Raw genomic sequence first — 23,647 nt, 5'->3', positions numbered from 1 at the left:
CTGGAATCATGTCCAAGAAGAAGTGAGGTGAGGAGACAGAAAGAGAATGAGCAAATACATAGAAAAGCCAATGTACTAAATACAAATGATTACGTGGGACAGAAATAAGTTCATATTAGGATAGATCCCACAACAAACTACTTCTGGATCCTAATCCAATGTGTCAGAGAACCAGAATATTGCCTTCCGAAGTAGAAGCAATGTGTTATATTAGAGAACACCAGACTGACTTTTCTTCATCTTGCTTAACCATATATGTTTGGAAGCTGATAGGACTGGCCTATTCAGGTACCACACATAAGCATTAATATGTCCTGGACATATAAATGCATCAAATCCAAAATGAAGCCCCTGATCTGTGGACAGGTGAAGATAACACCAAGGTTTTGTTTCATCCAAGTGTCTTAGTGACCACATCTGTCTGAAGCATTGTGTTTCCTCACAGTGAATCAACACCACCATAATGGAAGATCTCAAAAAAAAAACAATTAAACGGCTGGATTTTAGCACTCCTTACATTCTCTGTCAGGAGGGGCAGGGAGTGTAGCCTAGTGGTAGAGTGCTCCCCTCACATGCACAAAGAACTGAGTTCCATTTGTCAGTACCACATACACAGAAAAATCCAGAAGTGGTATTGTGGCTCAAGTGACAGAGCACTAGTCTTTAGAAAATAATGTCTAAGGATGGTACCCAGGCCCTGAGTTCAAGCCCTAGAACTAGAAAAAAAAGGGGGAAAAAAAGACAAGAGAAAGGAGGGGTTAACTTCCTTGTTGGATGAGACATAAATTATCGATAAGATAAGTTAATCCTCCAGACCAAAAGCAGAAGACTGAAGCTGAGGAGAAAGCTAACAGGTAGTACATGTGTTACATATACAAAGCCATGGATTTGAACAATGAAAGAGAAGTAGAAAGAGATAGAGAGAAATACAGAGAGACAGAGAAACAAAATAGAGCGAGAGAAATAGAACACAGAAAGTCACAATTGACCAGTTTGGAATTTTCCAAACTAAAAAGCAATTTTCAGTCTACCACAAAAAAAAGCATGGAAAATTGGGACATTCATGTATAATTCAACCACACACTGAAAGTAATTTGGGCCTCCTGTTTTGTATCTAAATAGATTCAGTGTTCAGCTTTTTGAACAAATACCTAACAAAGCATTAAGAACCTTCATAGGAAGCTGGATATTTTGATCTATCGAAGCTCTTAAGACTGCCTTCCAAGACTGCCAATCATGCAGAAAATATAAAACTATGCAGGTTTTGCTTAAGAGCTTTTTCCCTGAATGTCTCCTGTTGACCTCATTTCTATAGCTCACTTTCTAAACTCCATAATGTAAGCCAAAACTTAGTGCATATAAACAGAACTTACAGGATGCCGGTGACTAATATACATAATCCTACCTACTAAGGAGGATAAGATGTGAGGATCAAGGCTCAAAGTTGGCCTAGGCAAGAAAGTTCATGACAACCTTCTTTCCAGTCAACCATCCAAAAAGCTGGAAGTGGAGATGGGTTCTATTGGTACAGTGCCAGCCTTCAGTGAAAAAGCTTCTAAGGCCCCTAGTTCAATACCCAGCAATATGCAAAAAAAAAAAAAAGAAAAGAAAATGTTGAGGGGGAGTAGGAAATCAGACCAATTGGCTATAAAGGCTTCTACACCAACCTTTTTTTTATTTCTTATCACTATCATCTACTGGATCTATGAAATCTGTTTCTAGATTCTACTGGGTATAAACATATTATCACCTACTTCTCCATGTGACACTTAACATCCCTACATCCCTGAGTAGGTTCATTAACCAGAGGCAGGAAGATTCAGTGATTCTTTCTGCAAGAAGAACCACCGAGGAGGTAGAATTCAGGCAGAAAAAAAAATGCCTGAATCCCTGACCAACAAACTAACCACACCTAATTAAAACAGTTTGTTTTAGAACAGGTTGTTAAACTGGGTGCAGGTAGTTCGTGCCTGTAATCCTAGTAACTCAGAAGGCTGAGATCTGAGAATAGAGTTTGGAATCCAGCCAGGCACAAAGAGGAAACTCCAATTAACTACCCCACAGCCAGAAGTGGAGCTCACATGGTAGAGCACCAGTCTTGAGTAGGGGGTGGAGCTAAGGGACTACGCACAGGCCTTGAGATATGAAAATAGAGAGAGCAGGGTGAGGTGGCTCATGACTATAATCCTAGTTACTCAGGAGGCTGAGATCTGAGGATCAAGGTTCAAAGCTAGCCCAGCCACTAAAGTCCATGAGATTCTTATCTCCAATTAACCTCTAGAAAACAGGAAGTAGGGCTTGGCTCTAGGGTAGGGCGGTAGCCTTGAGCTGAAGAGCTCAGGGACATCACCCAAACCCAGAGTTCAAGCCCCATGACCCACAAAAAAAAAGAGAGAAAAAGCACTGAAGATACATTCTTTCCCTTCGAATATTATTGGCATTCTTCAAAGAAAGAAGAGGCACAATGCCAGAAGAGTCCCCATATTAGAAGAAAACGAGGTGGACATGCTTCCTACTTACACAGGAAGCCTGCAATCCAGATCCATACAGACCACCTCCAGAGTACTTGTTAAGTGCATCATAGCTGGGATCCACCAGATTCCTTCCCTACATACCTCTGGCCACAAATTCTATTCATTCATGATGATGAATAATCACACATTACCGCCACCTCTGGAGCTGTGAGCTTCATGCTGTTACTTCAAAACCTATGTTGAACTTTTATTTTAGAAGATACATAAAGCTGGTACACATCTGTCAAATGATCTAGATGAAGGTACATGGTAGTCATTTGGCCACCCCCACTATCCCAGAAAAGGGAGTGGTCCAAGCAAGCAATAGACTCTTGGCATGCTATTAAAGGCCCTCATGAACCTTCACAGAACTCCTGGAATTAAGTGAAAAATGGTGAGCACACACAATGTATGATTGAAGAATCATGGGAAACAAAAGGGCCCAACATAATGAGAGACAGAAGTACATGAGTCAGTCACATGGCCAGAAGCCAGCAAGAAGGGTGAGAATAAATATCTCAAAAGATGAATCCTATTTCAATGTTTTACAGCTTTGTTTCAGGGTAAATAAAAGAGATGCGAAACAACATGCTAGGGGGAGGGGGAACGGCTCTGGAAACATGGGTATCAGTCCATAAAGTCTTTGGGAAAAAAGAACATTCAGGAACAGTGTAGATTATAATGGGCTCAATCTATAAAGCTTCTTGGAAACCATCCATTTTGGTCACTAAGTGGCTTTAGAACCAAATTTCTTTTATATTTGTGCCAGTCCTGGGATTTGAACTCAGGCCTGGATGATGTTTTTAGGTTTTGTTGGGGTTTTTTTTTGGGGGGGAGTCAAAGTCTAGCTAATACTCTGCCACTTGAGCTGCAGTTCCACTTCTGGATTTTTCTTTTAGAGTTATTATAACTATTTTGGAATATTATTGTATTTTTAGATAATTGTACAAAAGACATAACATTCATCCTTTTACATATTCTCGCCCACCCTTCCCTTTCTTATCATTTTTTTGTGGTCATGAGGCTTGAACACTGGGCCTGGGCCCTGTCCCTGAGCTCCTCAACTAAAGGCCACCACCCTACCCCTTGAACCTCAGCGCCACTTCTGGTTTTCTAGAGGTTAATTGGAGTAAGAGTCTCAGGTTCTTTTGTGCCCAGGCTGGCTTTGAAGCCTGATCCTCTGATCTCAGCCTCCTGAGTAGCTAGGATGACAGCATAAGCCACCACGCCCACTCTGGCCTTCCCTTTCTTATCTTAATTTTAGAATTTGTACTGCCTTTTTTTGGCCATTTAGCAAAGCAGTGTATATGCACAATGTATCTTGATCTGTGTCTTAGCTTCACGAACCCCTTCCTTTATATTTCTCAATTTGTGGTATATACAATGAATTCTTTTTTTTGTGGGTCATGGGGTTTGAACTCATCCTGGGTGCTGTCCCTGAGCTCTTTAGCTCAAGGCTACCGTACTACTCTTGAGCCACAAAGCCACTTCCAAGTTTCTGGATGTTAATTGGAGATAATAGTCTCAGAGACTTTGTACCTGGGCTGGTTCCTTAGATCCCAGCCTCTTGAGTAGCTAGGATTACAGGCATGAGCCACTGTGCCTGGCTTAGAAGAAAATTTCTTAAAGTAAGAACGTTCTCAAGTCACATTTCCATTTGCAGACTTTCATGAATAATCAAAGATAGCCTAAAACAGTCTTTATATATTTTCTAAAAATATTTTAAATCTTTTTGGCCAGTCCTGGGGCTTGAGCTCAGGGCCTAGGCACTGTCCTTGAGCTTTGTGCATATTAGGCAATCACTCTATTGCTAGGCCATACTCCCAACCTCTAAAATATTTCTGTATATATTATATCATCTGGAGTATTTCATGTTAACTCTAACAGGTGGGGATTTGTTTTAGACTTTATAAAAAGTAAAAAAAATAGTCTAGAAAAAGTGATTAATCTGAAAACAACCCCCATAACCTATCTCTCCAGGAACCAAGAGAAAAAGAAGAATCTTATTCTGAGAAGCTAGTACTACACTGTTGAAAAGAAGGAAGAATGTGGATAAAAAATTCTTCTGGGCATGATTCAGTGGTACAGCACCTACCAAGCAAGTATGAAGCCTTATATTCAGTCAAGAGAGAAAGAATTAAAACCCTCTTGTTACTAGACTCAATGAGTTTAAAAAGACTAAGGTGTCAATTTTTTTGTGGCTAGTCACTTTTTTATTAAAGAATTTATTAACATTGATTTTTACATCATTTCAAATGATGTATTTAATAAACAAGTATTCAGAAGGGAATCTCTTAGATTTTAGAACATGATTAAAATTAGGCTGAGGGTTTGTATGTCATAGATATATATTAATCTATGTAATAAAACATTATGTCTACAGAGTCATAGAATTTTACGTCTATGTAGTTGTATTTATATTTCCAATACCATGTCCATAGCATTGGTTATGCAAATATTGAGTCCTCATTCTTGTACTGTTTGGATCTAATAGCCACATATTTAGGATACCATGTACCTTAATTTTTAAAAAGGTTACTCAGAATCAAAGGAGATATCTCTGTTTGCTGTCCTTTACACAGTTTCCTAATAAATATGAACACTGGCTAATGTAGGTTTTTCTACAGTCCCAAGAGGTCAAGATCAGTTTCCCAAAGAGTCTTATAATTCTGGTCTAGTGAAAACACACACACACACACACACACACACACACACACACACACCCTTTGAAACCACTAAAATACTTAGACTCCATGCACCAAAAAAAATGAAATTCTTGGATACAAATCTAGAAACATGTGTGAAAGTTCCATATGCAGAAATTGTAAAAACTGATTAAATAAACCAAATAAGACACAAATCAATAGAGAACTAATCTATGTTTCCAGCTACAAAGTTACTGTCAAGATGGCAGGCCTTCTCTGTAGATCTATAGATCCAATGCAGTCACAACCAACATAATGGTAACTTGTTTTGTGGGTATTAAATGATTTTAAAGTTTAACTCAGGCCATGAGTTTGGCCTAGTGGTAGAGTGCTTGCCTAGCTTGCACGACGACCTGGGTTCAATTCCTCGGTACCACATACATAGAAAAAAAGCTGGAAGTGGTGCTGAGGCTCAAGGGGTAGAGTTCTAGACTTGAGAAAGTCTAAGGACAGGGCTCAGGCCCTAAACTCAAGCCCAGGACTGGCAAAATGTTTATCTCTTACTTTAGTATTTACTAAAACATTATAGTATGACAGCAATGTGATATTGGAGAAATAATAGGCAAATACAAAAAATAGAGCAGAATGCAAAGCCCAGATATGAATGCACCCAAATATAGTCAGGTGATGTTTAGTTTAATCATATGAGGAACAAAAAAAGTCAAGTCCTTCAAATAGTGCTGGAACAACTGCACACAAGTACAGTCAGTTGATGTTTAATTAGATGCGGAACAAAAAAGCCAAGTCCTTCAAATAGTGCTAGAACAACTGGGTAATTACATGGAAAAAATGAATCTACATACCAGCCTTAAACTCTTCATAAATTAATCAGAAAGGGTCACAGAGTTTGTTGTAAAAAAATGTACTGGGAGAAAATAGAGTTAGAAATGTAGTTCAGTAGTAGAGTACTTACTTAAGTTCTGGGGTTGGGCCAGGAGTGTAGCTTCGTGGTAGAGTGCTTGCCTACCATGAACAAAACCCTAGGTTTGATTCCTCAATACCACATACACAGAAAAAGCCAGCAATGGTGTTATGGCTTAAGTAACAGAATACTAGCCTTGAGAATGCTTAAGGACAGTACCCAGACCCTGAATTCAAGCTACAGGCCTTAAAAAAAACAAAAATAAAAACAAAGTTCTGGGACCCTTTACAATAACACAGGAGGAAATTGAGAAAGCTTTAGCTTTGGTGATGACTTTGTATATATAACATCAAAAGTATGATTGATGAAAGAAGAAATTCATACATTGGATTTCACCAAAATTAAAAGTTTCTGCTCTAGTTGGGTGCTAGTGGCTCACATCTGTAATTCTAGCTACTCAGGAGGCTGAGATCTGAGGATTGCAGTTCAAAGCCAGCCAGAGCACGAAAGTCCCATGAGACTCTCTCAAATTAACCATTAAAAAACCAGAAATGTGGGGGCAGGAGTTTGGCCTAGTGGTAGAGTGCTTGCCTAGCATGCATGAAGACCTAGGCTCAATTCCTCAGTAACACATACATAGAAAAAGCCGGAAGTGGTGCTGTGGCTCAAGGGCTAGAGCTCCAGCCTTGAAAAAGCCTAAGGACAGTGCTCAGGCCCTGAGTGGCAAAAAAAGAAGTCGCACTGTGGCTCAAGGGGTAGAGCATTACCTTTGAGCTGAAAATTTTAGGGACAGTGTCCAAGCCCAGAGTTCAAGCTCCACAACCAACCAAAAAAAAAAAAAAGTTTGTGCTCTACAAAAGATATTAAGACAAACCATAGATTCCTTCCAAAAGAAAAACCCTATCCAATAAGGACTGGCATCTAAAATATTTAAAGAACTTCTAAAACTCAATAAATGTAAATAACCAAATTAAAAACTGGAAGGAGCAAGCCTAGACAGACACTTCCTCAGAAAAGATATACAGATGGCAAATAAGCATGTTCCCCATCATATGACACGAAGGAATTACAAATTAAAACAGCAATGAGATATTGCTGTATACTTCTTAGAATGGCTACTCAGGAAAAAGCTGAGACAATGAGGAGAGAGGTTTCAAAGCCAGACAGGCAGACAGATTCAAGTCTTATGTCCAATATACCAGCAAAAAGTCAGAAGTAGAGGTATACCTCAAGTGATAGATATCCAGTCTTGAACAACAAGAAAAAAACCTTAAGAAGAGTACCCTGAGGGCCAGGAGTTTGGCCTAGTGGTAGAGTGCTTGTCTAGCATGCATGAAGACCCGGGGTTCGATTCCTTGGTACCACATACATAGAATAAAAGCTGGAAGTGGTGCTGTTGCTCAAGTAGTAGAGCTCTAGCCTTGAGAAAAGTCCAAGGACAGTGCTCAGGAGCATCTATGATTGACATTAAGGAAGCCATGAGGCAGGCATTACACGGTAAAGGACCAACTAGGTCAATGAAGACAGAAAAAAATCACCAATACCAGCTCTGATCTCAACTCCGGGCCCAGTGTGAAAGACCTACCATCATCATCCTCTCATTTTCAACTTCATTGAGCAATTCAGCAAATTCTTTGAAGGATTCAGCTGGTAAGAGAATAAAAAATAAGACAAATTAATCGTGGCAGTTGACTGAAATGTGTGCAACACAAAATAGAAACCAATTCCTAATGACATGAAATATAAATATACTAGAGGATACTTTTAGCATCTCACACTCTTGCTTGTCTTTTTTGCTCAAGGCTGGCACTGTACTACTGGAGCAACATTTCTACCTTCAGCTTTTTGCTGGTTAGTTGGAGGTAAATCTCACAGATGTTTATGCCCAATCTAGTTTCAAATTGAGGTTTGATCACAGCCTCCTGAGAAGCTAGGATTACAGGTCTGAGTCAGAAAATTTCTTTTGCCAATCACCCACTCAAGAATTATTTCATAGATATTTTATTTAATTCTTCCCATCACTCTTAGGAGTAACGAGCAGTTCTCCCATTTCACAAAACATTAGGTAGGGGCAATGGGTTTGCAAGAACAAAAGGTAGGTCTTTGATATCAAAACTTGAGCTGTGCTAGGCACGATGGCTCATACCTATAATCCTAGCTACTCGGAAGGTTGAGATCTGAGGATTGTGGTTCAAAGCTAGCCCAGGCACTAAAGACCATGAGACTGTTACTTCCAATTAACCACTAGAGAACCAGAAGTGGTGCTTAGGCACAAGGGGTAGGGTGGTAGCCTTGGGGTGAAGAGCTCAGGGACAGCGCTCAGGTCCAGAGTCCAAGCCCCACAATCAACAAACAAAAAAAGAATGAAAAAAAAACACTTGAGCTGTGTTCCCTAGTCTACTAGACACATCAATGACTATAATCTGGATCTGAAGTGTCCCCTACCCATGACCCATGTGTTAAAGGCTTCGTCTCCATATTTTAGCACTGTAGGGAAGTGATATAACTGGGAGCTTGTCTTTGAAGGGAATATTTAGGCACCTGTCCCCCCCTCTCCCCCCCTTCCTTCCTCCCTTCCTTCTTCCCTCCCTCCCTCCCTTCCTCCCCCCCCTCTCCGCCCCCCAGCTATGATGAGGTGAACAGCTTGGCTCTACTATGTTTCTACCAGATGACATTCTGCCTTATCACAGGTCCGAAGCAATGGGAGAAGCAGCCACTGGCTACCACCACTAAAACTGAGGGCCAACATAAGCCTTTCCTCCTTTAGAGATGATTACTTCCGAAATTTTGTTGCAGTAACAGTACAGTAGCATTCCAACTGAGAAAAATATCTTCTGGACTTAATCCTTCCAGGGGTCAATTTCACCGTTTATAAATAAGAATGTTATTATTATTTCATAATAGTTATGGAAATGAATTACAGATTTCAAACAGGTTTGGAAATGTGTTGTGTCCCCATTTTTCTTTGTGGCCAGTTGTGATTGGTGTACATCAATCATCCAGCACTCAGAGTGTAGAGGCAGGAGGAGTGTTAGCTTAAGATCAACCTGGGCTACATAGTGAGACCTAGTCTCAAAATGAAAGAAGGAAGGAAGGAAGGAAGGAAGGAAGGAAGGAAGGAAGGAAGGAAGGAAGGAAGGAAGGAAGGAAGGAAGGAAAGAAAGAAGGGAGGGAGGGAGGGAGGGAGGGAGGGAGGGAGGGAGGGAGGGAAGGAAGGAAGGAAGGAAGGAAGGAAGGAAGGAAGGAAGGAAGGAAGGAAGGAAGGAAGGAAGGAAGGAAGGAAGGAAAGAAAGGGAAAGAAAGATTTGAAAAGAACTCTATAATGTAATGAAAATGACATCTGAATTACTAGCTGTGTAATCTTAGGCAAGTTATTCTATGTCTCGAGATCAGTTTTTCTTTCCCTAAAAATAATTCCTTTTCTCAGAGAGTTGCTATAATGGCTAAATAAGATACTAATGCACCTGCCAGGAGCTGGTGGCTCATACCTATAGTCCTAGCTATTCAGGGGGCTGAGATCTGAGGATTGAGGTTCAAAGCCAGCCAGAGCATGAACGACTATGAGACTCTTATCTCCAATTAACCACCAGAAAATCAGAAGTGCTGCTGTGGCTCAAGTGGTAGACTGCTAGCCCTGAGGTGAAGAGCTCAGGGTCAGTGTCCAGGCCCAGAGTTCAAGCACTATGCCTGACTAAAAAAAGTTTAAATCCCAGAAGAAGATGGTAGGTTTTCCTTCAAGAACTGTTCCTAGTGGACTAATAAACCAAAACTTCTGGACTACAGAAGGATACTAATTATCTGTTCTCTTGTCCTTGAACATGTATGTGACTGAATGTGTTGGTTTAAAAACTACCATTTATCAGCTGTCAGAAAACGAACTTCCATTTAATCCTGGAGCTATGAATTATCAAATCTTTGATTCTTTGTAGTAAAAGTATATCCCTATTTTGTATACATATAGAAATGCTGCATAAATGATATACATATTACCTAAAATTGACACAATTTTTAAATAAAATACAAAATCTAAAACTACTTAAAGATTATATGCTTGTGGGCTGGGAGTGTGGCCTAGTGGTAGAGTTCTTGCCTAGCATGCATGAAGACCCGGGTTCGAGTCCTTGGTACCACATACATAGAAAAAAGCCAGAAGTGGTGCTGTAGCTCAAGTGGTAGAACTCTAGCATTGAGAAAGCACAAGGACAGTGGTCAGACCCTGAGTTCAAGGCTCAAGACTGGCAAAAAATAGATTATATGCTTGCATCTGTATAATATCTAGGGGCAGTTAAAACTACTTTTCATTTTGTTACATGAATTTCCAGAACTTATTATCATTATACCCTCAGGAATATAATTCTTAACCTACATTCACATTCTTATTCTGAGGCATTTGGCCACAAAGAATACATTGTATTTAGGCTGGGAGTGTGGTCTAGTGGTAGATTGCTTGCCTAGAGTGCATAAACCCATGACCAAATATATCATTTTCCCAAAGTTACCTACCTGAGTTTGGGCTGAGCATCTTACCCACCCAGAACCATTGTCTAAAAATTAGAAGTCAATAGAATCACATGATCATGTGTATTCATTTACATATGATCACATGTATTAATTTACCCAAGTCCAAATGGATAAAAGCTATGGATTGGTATCATTTTGAATCTTTAACTCTCCTTGAGTGCATGGAGAGCAGGAAAGGTTTCTTTTTTCTCTCCATTTGATCTACTTTAACCTTTTTATATTAAGATAAATCCTCACTAATACTTGAAAAAAGAAGATAAATTATGTTAAATGGTATTTGGTGTCCCTTCAAATTCCCCAATTTCCTATCAGCAGCCTGAAAATATATTTGCAAATGGTATCTGGATTACAAGAAAAGTACTCTTTATCTGACTTATGTTACTGTAACCCCTCTATACATCACCTTTATGATAACAATAAAATGTAAAAAGTATTAATATTATTATTATTATTGGGGGGGTAAATTAGAGTCTTTCTCTATGTAAGCCAGACTGGCTTAGAATTTGTATTTCTCCTGCATTGGTTTCCCAAATGCTGGACTGTAAACATGTATGCTACCACACATGACCAACAAATTAACATTTTTGCCAGTTGTGGCGCATGAACTGAAGGCCTGGACACTGTCCCCTGAGCTTTTATGTAATCAAGGCCTAGTGCTTTACCACGTGAGCCACAGGGCCACTTTTGGTTTTCTGGTGGTCCATTGAAGCTAAGAGTCTCTGCCCAGGTTGGCTTCAAGCCTCAATTCTGGGAACTCAGCCTCTTGAGGAGCTAGTATTACAGGCATGAACTACCAGTACCGACCCAAATCAGTGTTTTTTAATCTTTGGCTAGATTTCCCTTCGTGGAAGAACTGAATAACTAGCACTGCATTTCTACCATGAAGGAAATGAGGTTCAGGGTCAAGGCAGGACATGAGAAGAAGGCATTTGATTTCACCAAGGATTAAGTTACTACACGTATCCAGGAAGGTCATCTCTTCCAACACTCTAAGTTTATTGAAAACTCAAGCTCAGCATATGGAAGATTTAAAAAAAACTCCTGCTCAGAAGAGTGAGGAGGAATAATGGAAATATTCAAGGACCTCCAGTCCTCAAACATTTCATGCTAGAAAAGGAGTCAGAGAGAAATGATGGCTGGTACTCTTGACATTTTCCCAGGGAAGATCAGTTTGCCTCTGAAGGAATGTGATCAGTATCACATTAAAACACTTCAAGGAAAAGATTCATTTGTTACGTTGTAAATGTACCAGGATCCTCTCTGAGGGTTTAGGGTAATTTAATAGCTACATGTTATTCAGTCTTCCTAATTTAGAAGGAAGAAACTCACCCTATTCTTCTTAGGGGCTTAGTCACTTGTTGATGGTCACACAAGAAGTGAATGGCAAAGCTAGGATTCAAATCCAGAATTCTGTACAGCCTCACCTCAAGCCACAGACAGTCTACATCTCTCTAGGTTGAAATAACTAATGATTAGCTCATGAATTAGCACTGAAATAGATTACCACTGATAATACTCAGAGAGAGAAGCCAGAAATGCCACACCTAGGCCTTTAACCAGATTTAAATCATCAAACAATGCACATATTTATCTAAACATTATAAGCAACCCATTGGTATGTACAGATATTTACATTCTTATGTACTAGTAAAAAATAAATTTAAGGCAGGGCATAATGAGGCACACCTGCAATCCCATCATCTGAGAGTCAGAAACAGGACGAATATAAATTCCCAATTACCTGAGGTGAAAAAGTGAATTCAATGTCAGTCTGGAATACAGAACAAGGCCCTGACTCAAATCACACAAGAAATTTTATTAAAAAAAAATAAAGAATAATGGGGCAGAGATTGTGTCTGAGTGGTAGGGTGCCAGCCTAACATACATGAAGTGCTGAGTTCAATTTCTCAATATCATATACACAGAAAAAGCCAGAAGTGGTACTGTCACTCAAGTGGTAGTGTGCTAGCCTTGAGAAAGCCCAAAGAAAGTGCCCAGGCCCTCAGTTCAATCCCCAGGACTGGAAAACAAAAAGAAAGCCAGGCATGGTGACTCATGCCTGCAATCCTAACTACTCAGGAGGCTGAGATCTGAGGATCACGGTTCAAAGCCAGCCTGGGCACTAAAGACCATGAGACTCTTACCTCCAATTAACCACTAGAAAACCAGAAGTAGAACTGAGACTCAAGGTCTAGGGTGGTATCCTTGAGCTGAAGAACTCAAGGACAGCACCCAGGCCCAAAGTTCAAGTCCCATGACCCACAAAAAAAGACAGAAGGAAGAAAGGAAGAAAGGAAGGAAGGAAGGAAGGAAAGAAGGAAGGAAGGAAGGAAGGAAGGAAGGAAGGAAGGAAGGAAGGAAGGAAGGAAAGATAAGGCTGGGAGTTTGGCCTAGTATTAGAATGCTTGCCTAGCATGCACAAAGCCCTGGGTTCCATTCTTTGGTACCACATACATGGAAAAAGCCAGACGTGGTACTGTGGTTCAAGTGGGAGAGCATTGCCTTGAGAAAGGTCAAGGAAAGTGCCCAGGCCCTGAGTTCAAGACCTAGGGCTAGGGAAAAAAAAGAAAGAATAAAAGTTTAAAATTTTGTTGAAGTACAAAGTACACTATTTTCATTTTTTTTGAGGATATGTTTGGTGTCCTATGTATGAAACCACTATTGAACCACAGGGTATAACTCAAATAGTAGAGCACCAGTCCTATATGGAAAAAGCCAGTAAAGGACACAAGGCCCTGAGTTCAACTCAGTACTGGCACCAAAAATGAAAATAAAAAAGAAACCACCCCGTGGAAAAGTCTTTTAGATTTATACTTGTATGCTTTCTTCTAAGAGAGTTAAAAGTTTTCGCTCTTATTCTCAGCAACTAGGTCTTTTCTGAGTTGATTTTTGTATGTGGTATGAGGCAGAAGTCCCAATTGACTTTTATATGTGTCCATTCAGCGATCCAGGGTCCATTTGGCAACAATTGTTTCCCTAATTGAACTATTTTTGCACCCTTGTTAAAAAATCAATGGACCATAATTAAGGGATGATTTCTCAACCAGTAATTCTATTCCACTGATAGCTACGTTTGGCCTTAAGCCAGTACCTCAGTCATGATAAACATTACCTTTGTAATGTCATTTGAAATGAGTAAGTATGTGTCCTTCAACTTTGTTCTTTTTCAAAACTGTTTGCTACTCTGGGCTTCTTGAATTTCCAATAAATGTTAACTATCACCTTGAAAATTAAAAAACAAAACAAAAAAAAAAAAAACAACGTGGCCCGGAGTTTGGCCTAATGGTAAAAACTGGGTTTGATTCCTCTGTTCCATATACATAGAAAAAGCCAGAAGTGGTGCTGTGGCTCAAGTGGTAGGATTCTAGCCTTGAGAAAACCCAAGGACAGTACTCAGGCTCTGAGCTCAAGCCCAGGACAGGCAAAAAAAAATGATGACTGAAATTTTGTTGTTATTGTGTTCAACGTTTACATTACATAGTATTTTTGTAGAAACATTTGTGAGTTGTTTTTTTATTGTGTAAGTCACAATAATAATCCTAAGTCTTTTCAGCTGAGGCATTATTCTTTTGTGTGTATAAGTGTGCCTATACTAGGGCTTGAATTCAAGGCCTTGAGCTCTCCTTTGGCTTTTTCACTCAAGGCTGGTGTTATATTACTTGACCCACATCTTCACTACTGGCCTTTCATTGGTTAAAGATATGAGTTGGATTTGTATGCCTGGGCTGGCTTTGACCCTCAATCCTCAGGTCTCAGCCTCCTGAAAAGCTAAGATTTCAGGCATGAACCACATGCGCCAGGCAGTAGTATTATTCTTATAATCAAATTTTCTCCTGTGTTCCTAAACTGCAAATGATCAATGGTGTTGTGTCAGCCTCAGCCATATGAAGTCTTTGCCAATGTAGAGGGTGTTTTTTTCCCATATATTTTTCTTGTAATTAATAGAAGGGTTACATTATATTCACCAGATAGAAGGTGCATTAGTTCACAAACATTGATACCCTTTCTCATGTCATGCTCCTCATTTCCCTCCCGTTCATCTTGATTTCACACCTTCCCTATCCAATTTCAAATAACCAATTAAGCATATATGAAATATAACAGGTAACAAGGTGAAATATTGTAACAACATGAGATAACCAAGGGACAGCAAAAGAGATGAGAGATAACATAGTACATTAATGCAGTTACTCAAAAGACTAAACATAGAACTCCCCTATGACCCAGCAATTACACTACTTGGCATTTACCATATCGTCCAGAAACAAGGACATACTAAATCCACTAGCACAATGATGTTCATTGCAGCACTATTTACCATAGCAAAGATATGGAACCAACCCAGATGTCCCTCAGTTGATGAGTGGATCAACAAGATGTGGTATTTATACACAATGGAATTCTATGCTGCTGTCAGAAAGAATGACATTGCCCCATCTGTAAGGAAATGGAAAGACTTAGAAGAAATCATATTCTGTGAAGTAAGCCAGACTCCAAGGAACATAGGCTCAATGGTTTCCCTCATTTGTCATAATCAGTAGAAACCTTGGGCTCTCCTAGCAGAGATTTACAATAGAAAAAAAAATCTAGATACATAAAGCCATATAGTATGACACTAAATGTAAGGACCTCCAGGATATAGAAACAAAAGCCATATAATGAGTGATTGTTATCCTTAAAGGTTGGTTTTTATTTGGGCTATTGACGTCATGGCATTGGACTTGATAGATAAGTACTATACCACTTAAGACATGTCTCTACCCAGTTTTTAATATTTTAATTTGATCATTCTCTGAGACACTCATAGTCAGTCACAGGCCAACAGGCTTCAATTTTAGCAAAGGAAGATTTCCCCCAGAAGCCCGGAAGAAAAGAACAATGACAGATATCACTGTGTACATGTTCCTGGTAACATTTGAAGAAGTATGGGGTACACCAATGAGCTAAGGATTTCAAGATTTCTAATGAAGAATAAGTTGGAATCCTGTGATGGCTATGTTAGCTAAAGAACAAGATTGAATCAGGACTGAATGAACAAATAAAGTTGACTGTTGGGTTTTTGTTGTTGTTGCTGTAGTTGTTTTGCCAGGCCTGCGGCTTGAACTCAGGGCCTGAGCACTGTCTCTGGACTTTCTCAAGGCTAGAGCTCCACCATTTGAGCTACAGCACCACTTCTGGCTATTTCTGTGTACGTGTTACTGAGGAACCGGAATCCAGGTCTTTGTGCATGTTTGGGAAGCACTCTAACACTAGGCCAACCTCCCAGCCTGACTTGGTTTTATGTGGAATATTACTGCACTAAAAGCTCTACTTTTTCATATATAAGAAACTCATTTCTCTTATTTTGTAAACTATCTATAAATTATAACAACTTAATGGTCTATGCTTTTATAAGCTTAAATATTAATAAATGAGATCTTTTTCTCTTTTCCAAATCCCCTCCTAGATTTAGAAACTCGTATTAAATATACTTATTCCCATGAGATAATGACTTGAAAAAGCTCAGTAAGTATCTGTCTTATTTATTACCAGAACAGGTTTAGAAATACTGGTTATGCAAGCAAAGTCTTTCCTGGAAATTAATATAAAAATTTTGTTCACTGAATCATATGTGATCAGACACTTGTAAGGACTTCTGGCTGACTTAATGGATTCAAAGTGTGTAAAACCCTTTGAAGAAAACTGGTGTGATACTTGGGATAGAGGGTTCCCAATCTTGTGGATAAATGAGGAAAGTATATCTCCCTGACAGATCCAGAAACTTGGGATCCTGAAACATCAAGAAAAGTAGATTTCACCTAGATTTACAGGTACTGCAGATGAGATGTTGTGGGAAATTCTTACCTTGGCTTCTTAACCTATAGATAGTTGCCTAAATCTAACCTGTGAGATTCATTATGAGAACTTCCAACAAAGCAGACTTAAAAAGACAAGTCAAAAGACCTCGAGGTAAAAGCAGATAGCATGAAAAATTACAAGAAGATCAGAAGATACACTAGGTCTCCTTGGCCCAGGTCGAAAATTTCTTAATAAAGATATAGAAACACAACAAATCAAAAAAATGGGACTGCATTAAATTGCAGAGCTTCTGCATGGCAAAGGACATAGCTAGCAAGCTAAATAGAAAGTGCACAGAGTGGAAGAAGATCTTTACTAACCATACAACAGCAAAGGCCTCATATCTAAAATATATCAACAGCTCAAAAAATGCATCTCTCCCAAAACAATCTTCAAAGAAATAACCATTCCATTAAAAGCTGGGCCAAAGACTTAAAGAGAGTCTTCTCTGAAGAAGAAATAAGAATGGGTCACAGACACATGAAGAAATGCTTAACATATCTGGCCATAAAAAATGCAAATCAAGGGCCGGGAGTTTGGCCTAGTGGTTAAAGTGCTTGCCTAGCATGCATGAAGACCCGGGTTCAATTCCTCGGTACCACATACATAGAAAAAAGCCGGAAGTGGTGCTGAGGCTCAAGTGGTAGAGCTCTAGCCTTGAGAAAGTCCAAGGACAGTGCTCAGGCCCTGAGCTCAAGCCCAGGACTGGCAAAAAAAAAAAATGCAAATCAAAACAATTCTGAGATTCCACATCATTTCAGTTAAAATAGGCATCATCAAGAAATCTGATAACACAACTCCTTTTGCAACAGCCTCAAAGAAAATAAAGTACCTAGGAATTAACTGAGAATGTAAAAGACCTTTTGGATGAAAACTTTAAAACCCTGAAAAAGGAAATTAAAGCTGAACTGAGGAAATGGCAAAACCTCCTATGCTCCTGGATTGGAAGAATCAACATTGTGAAAATGACAATCTTGCCAAGGGCTATCTACAAATTCAACGCAATACCCATCAATATCCCAATGTCATTCTTTAAAGAAATAGAAGAGGCAATCCAAAATTTCATATGGAATAATAAAAGACCCATATAGCCAAAACAATTCTTAGCAGAAATTACAGCATAGGAGGAATTTCAATACCAAACCTTACACTCTATTACAGAGCTATAGTGACCAAAACAGCTTGGTACTGGCACAAGAACAGGCCTGAAGACCAATGGAATAGAACTGAGGACCCAGATATTAAACCACAGACCTATGGCCATCTAATTATTGAGAAGGGATCCAAAAAATAGAATGAAAGAAAGACAGCCTCTTCAATAAGTGGTGTGGCAGAACTGGTTAAGCACCTGCAGAAAACTAAACTTGGATCCTTCTTTGTCATCCTGCATCAGGATTAACTCCAAGTAGATCAAAGACCTTGAGGTAAAAGCAAATACACTGAAAACTTTACAAGAGACTATAGGAGATACACTAGGTCTCCTTGGCACAAGTTGATACTTTCTTTTTTTTTTGCCAGTCCTGGGCTTGAGCTCAGGGCCTGAGCACTGTCCTTGGACTTTCTCAAGGCTAGAGCTCTACCACTTGAGCCTCAGCACCACTTCCGGCTTTTTTCTATGTATGTGGTACCGAGGAATCGAACCCGGGTCTTCATGCATGCTAGGCAAGCACTTTAACCACTAGGCCAAACTCCCAGCCCCACAAGTTGATACTTTCTTAATAAGTACCAAGAAACACAACAAATCAGAGAAAGTCAGGATAAATGGGAGTGCATTAAACTGCAGAGCTTCTGTATGGCAAAGGACATAGCTAGCAAATTAACTAGAAGGCCTACAGAGTGGGAGGAGGTCTTCACTAACCATAGAACAAAAAAAGGCCTCATATCTAAAATATATCAACAGCTCAAAAAATTGAATCACTCCAAAACTGATCTCCAAAGAAACAACCATCCCATTAAAAGATGGGCCAAAGACTTAAAGAGAAACTTCTCTGAAGAAAAAATAAACATGCCTATAGAGAAATGAAGAAATGCTTGACATCTCTGGTCATAAAAGAAATGCAAATCAAAACAACTTTAAGATAACACCTCACTCCAGTTAGAATGGCCAGGATCAAGAAATCTAATAATAACAGATGCTGGAGGGGATGTGGCCAGGAGGGATCACTACTACACTGTTGGTGGGAGTGCAAACTCGTTCAACCACTATGGAAAGCAGTGTGGCAGTTCCTCAAAAGGCTAAACATAGAACTCCCCTATGACCCAGAAATTCCACTACTTGGCCTTTACCCAACCATCCAGAAACAAGGACATACTAAATCCACTAGCACAATGATGTTCATTGCAGCACTATTTACCATATCAAAGATATGGAATCAACCCAGACGCCCCTCAGATGATGAGTGGATCAACAAGATGTGGTCTCCATACACAATGGAATTCTATGTTGCTATCAGAAATAACAACATCCCCCCATTTGTAAAGAAATGAAAAGTCTTAGAAAAAATCATATTAAGTGAAGTAAGCCTGACTCAAAGGAACATAGGCTCAATGGTTTCCCTCATTTGTAATAATTAGTACAAACCTTGGACTCTCCTAGCAGAGGATTATAATAGCTCAAAACCTAGATACAAAAGGCCATATAGGATGAGGCTCAATGAAAGGACCTCCAAGATATGGAAACAAGAGCCATATAAGTTGTGATTGTTGTTCTTAATGTACTATGTTATGTCCTTTGGTTATTTTCATATTACAGTATATGATCATGTTATCTGGTATATTGTATATACACTTATTTGTTTATTTGAAATAGGAAAGGGAAGGGGGAAAAGTAGATGAGAGGATGGGTGGGGAAGGGAAATGGGAACAAAAACATGAGAAGGGGTATCAATGTATGTGAAGTAATGCACATTCTATCTGGCGAATATTATTGTAACCCTTCTATCAATTACAATATAAAAGACAAGTCAAACCAATGATCATCCTTGATGTAACTGTATACAGAAGCAGACCAAATATAATAAAACTGGTCCTGTTTGATTATACTAAGAACAGTAGAGAAGTTAATTCTCATGAAGAGGTGAATTGCATATCTGAGTAGAAAATAACAGACCCCTTGGGGCCGGGAGTTTGGCTTAGTGGTAGAGTGCTTGCCTAGCATGCACAAAGACCCGGGTTCGATTCCTTGGTACCACATACTTAGAAAAAGCCAGAAGTGGTGCTGAGGCTCAAGTGGTAGATTTCTAGCCTTGAGAAAAATCCAAGAACTGTGCTTAGGCCCTGAGCTCAAGCCCAGGACTGGCAAAAAAAAAGAAAAAAGAAAATAACAGACGCAAACTGGGTGCTGGTGACTCTTACCTACAATCCTAGCTACACAGGAGGCTGAGATCTGAAGATCATGGCTCAAAGCCAACACAGGCAGGAAGGTCCATGAGAATTATCTCCAATTAACTACAAGAAGGCCAGAAGTGGAGCTGAATGTGGATCAAAGTGGTAGAATACTAGCCTTGAACAAAAGAGCTCAGAGACAGTACTCAGGCCCTGGATTCAAGTTCCACAATTGACAAATAAAGACCATCTATTTCCCTACAGGAATTCCTGATGGCTTAGTAAGGGCTCCTTTCCTCAAAGCATGAAGAAGCCCTAGTAATAACAACCCATCCTCATAGAAGGATCCAGGACACTGGCACCACAACCAGACATACATTAAGCTAGTAATTTCCACAGAAAAACTACTGAGAGCAGGATACCAGTGGCTCATGCCTGTAATCCTAACTACTCAGAAGGCTGAGATTTGAGGGTTGCAGTTCAAAGCCAGCACAGGCACAAAAGTCCCTGAGACTCTTGTCTCCAGATTAGCCACCAGAAAACTAGAAGTGGTGCTATGGCTCAGACTGGTACAGTGCTATTCTTGAGCTGAACAGTTCAGGGAAAGAACCCAGGCCCAGAGTTCAATTGCCACAAAAAAAGCTACTGAGTAACTAAGGAAGTCTGACAAAATGTACAGTTCCAACATGACCTTATGTGACAAATAGCCAAGAGTTTGAACAGCATGGCTAGAACACAGCTCTGCTCAAGCGCTTTGAAAAACTCTAGGCATTCTGCTGCATAATCCAAAGTCCATCTCCCTACTGGTGGGCTTTAATACAGCCTTTTGTGTTCATATTTGTCTTTTTCATTTTCCTCATCCCTCTTTAAAGAGGCATGATCTCCACTACTAAAAGAGCTATCATTCGTCATCTCTGAAGAGATAACTTGACTCATTTTACAGGAAGAATTTCAATAGAAGTCTTTGGAAGATTGGTTCATAAACTCTGTTTCAACCTAATGAAGATGTTTAACAATAAAAAATATACATGTGAACAAGAGCTATATAATGTGTGATTGTTGTTCTTAATATACTATGTTATTTCTCATCTCTTTTTGTTGCCCCTTGGTTAATGCCATATTGTTACAGTATCTTACCTTATTATCTGGTATATTGTATATACATTTATTTGTTTATTTGAAATAGGAAAGGGAAGGGGGGAAATCAAGATGAGGAGAGGGGGTGGGGGAAGGGTAATGGGGACAAAAACATGAGAAGCAGTATCAATGTATTTGAAGTAATGCACCTTTTATCTGATGAATATAACTGTAACCCTTCTATTAATTACAATAAAAAGAACTTAATATAAAAAATATTCATGTCTTGTGGAATGAAAGTTGAGTGGAGAAAGACTGATAAATCTAAACTTTATTGGAAGTGGGGCAGTGACTCAAATAGTTGAGTTCCAGCCTTGAGTAAGAAAGCCAAGCAAGGAGAGCCCGAAGCCCATAGTTTAAACCCCAGTACTAACACACACACACACACACACACACACACACACACACACACACACACACACATTAGTGCTTCACAACTATAATCCTAACTACTTAGGAGGATCTGAGGATCCCAGTTTGAAGTCAGGCAGGAAAGGTAATCTCCAATTAACTACAAAAAAAAAAAAAAAACCATGGAAGTGGAGGTGTGGCTTGATTGGTAGAATGCGAACCTAGAAGAAAATAGCTACCCAGAACCAAACTTTAAGCTCCAGTACCATAACCAAAGTAAATTTATCTGAGCCCACAGCTCCCAGAAAGCAGTCATAATTGTTGGATGGCTGTTGTTTATCAATATTTTTCCTCCTCCTCCCTCCTGTTTTTCCTCCCCACTCTTCTCCTTCTTCCTTGTTGGTACTGGAGTTTGACCTCGGCTTTCATATTTGCTAGGTAGGTGCTCTGATACTATGCCACACCTCTAGCATTACTGATACTTGTTTTTTTTTTTCTTTCCTTCTTTTCTTGTTTTTTTTTTGGCAGTCATGGGCTTGAGCTCCTCGGTCTTTCTCACAACTAGAGCTCTACCACTTGAGCCACAGCACCATTCTGGCTTTTTTCTATGTAAATGGTACCAATGAATTGAACTCGGGTCTTCATGCATGTTAGGCAAGCACTCTACCACTAGGCCAAACTCTGGGCCCCTGATACTTGTTTGGTTTTTTTTATTTTGTTTTGTTTTTTTGTTTTTTGGGGTTTTTTTGACAGTACTTGAGCTGAAACTCTGGGCCTCAGCTCTGTCCTTGAACTCCTTTCACTTACGACTAGTGCTCTACTCCTTTGGGCCACAGTACTACTTCTGGTTTTCTAATTGATTAGAGATAAGAGTCTCAGGCCGGGAGTTTGCTTAGTGGTTAGAGTGCTTGCCTAACATGTATGGAGACCCGGGTTCAATTCCTAGGTACCACATACAAAGAAAAGCTGGAAGGAGTGGTGGGACTCAAGTGGTAGAGCACTAGCCCTGAGGAAAAAAAGCCCAAGGCCCACAGACAGTGCTCAGGCCCTGAGTTCAGTCTCCAGGACTGGCAAAAAAATAAAAAGAGTCTCAAGGACTTTTCTGCCCAGGCAGGCTTCGAATCACAGTCCTCAGATCTCAACCTTCTAAGTAGCTTGAATTGTAGACATAGGTGATGTGCAGGTGTATATAAACATATTAACTGAAATAAACACCATTCAAGGGACAACTCAAATTCCTTAGAAAGACAAAGTCAGAGTTGAATAAAATAAACACCAGGAAATGGGCACTTGAAGATGTATGTAGTATGTATGCATGAAGATGTGTGAAAGGGAAAGAGGTAGACAATGAAGAAAAGAAGAGGTATGAATATAGTCAAGAATTAAACTTATATCCTATAAACTTAAAAAGAGTGAGGGAAGGGGTTAGTAGGGTAGGGATGGGTGAGAAAGTTGAAAATGGTGACATGAACAAAGACACATGATATTAATAAATTGCTTCACTAAATGGCAACTGCTTTCTTTGTACAACTGCTTAAAGACAATAATCAATAACTACAATTTAAAAAACAAACAAAAATAGCCAGTGTGGTGGCTCAGGCCTGTAATTGTACCTACTCAGGAGGCTGAGATCTGAAGATCTGGATTCAAAACCAGCCCAGGCACTAAAGTCTGTGAGACTCTTATCTCCAATTAACCACTAAAAAAACTGGAAGGGGTGCTATGGCTCCAGGTGTAGGGTGGTAGGCTTGAGCTGAAGAGCTCAGTGACAGTACCCAGGCCCAGAGTTCAAGTCCCATGACCACAAAAATAAATAAATAAATAAATAAATAAATAAATAAATAAATAAATAGAAATAAAAAAACAAAAAAGAGGGGCCAGGAGTTTGGTCTGGTGGTAGAGTGATTGCCTTGCATGCACAAAGACCCAAGTTGCATTACTCAGTATCACATACACAGACAAAGCTGGAAGTAGTGCTGTGGCTCATGGACAGTGCTCAGGCCCTGAGCTCAAGACCAGGACAGGCAAAAATAAATACATACATACATACATACATACATACATACATACATACATAAAGAGAGAAAAGTGAATAAGGAAAATTATATTTAACAGTGTTATTTTGAGAATTATCACGTGCACTGGAATTGAGATTCTAAAGGAAATTTTCTCTATCAGTTATAATAATTAGGGTTGATTTATTTGGAAACAATTGTGTTTCATGCATTACAGGAATTGAAGTCAGGACCTTATTTCCCATTACTTACGCCACTTTGTATACTTTGAATTCTAGAAATTATCTGATTTGCGAATGTTCATTCTTTTTAATCCACAAATATGCTGATTGGCCCCTTCATTCTACATGGTTTGTTGTTTCTTATTTTTTTCCCAAGGCT

General features: G+C 39.5%; 1 protein-coding gene across 3 annotated transcripts in view; it reads right to left on the bottom strand.

The window, feature by feature from the left end:
* Nucleotides 1–23,647, bottom strand: part of Ophn1 (oligophrenin 1) — a 272,487-nt gene that overhangs the window by 168,418 nt on the left and 80,422 nt on the right. For all 3 annotated transcript variants that reach the window (XM_090326862.1, XM_090326864.1, XM_090326863.1), the window contains exon 4: nt 7,666–7,727. In XM_090326862.1, coding sequence (XP_090182988.1) covers nt 7,666–7,727 — 62 coding nt within the window. The remainder of the gene's footprint in view (nt 1–7,665; nt 7,728–23,647) is intronic.

This window comes from Megascapheus bottae, chromosome X, assembly GCF_031878675.1.
Source record: "Megascapheus bottae isolate mThoBot1 chromosome X, mThoBot2.hap1, whole genome shotgun sequence".
NCBI lineage: Eukaryota > Metazoa > Chordata > Mammalia > Rodentia > Geomyidae > Megascapheus > Megascapheus bottae.
The sequence above is the reverse complement of the archived record's forward strand: the minus strand, read 5'-3'. Positions and strand labels throughout refer to the sequence as shown.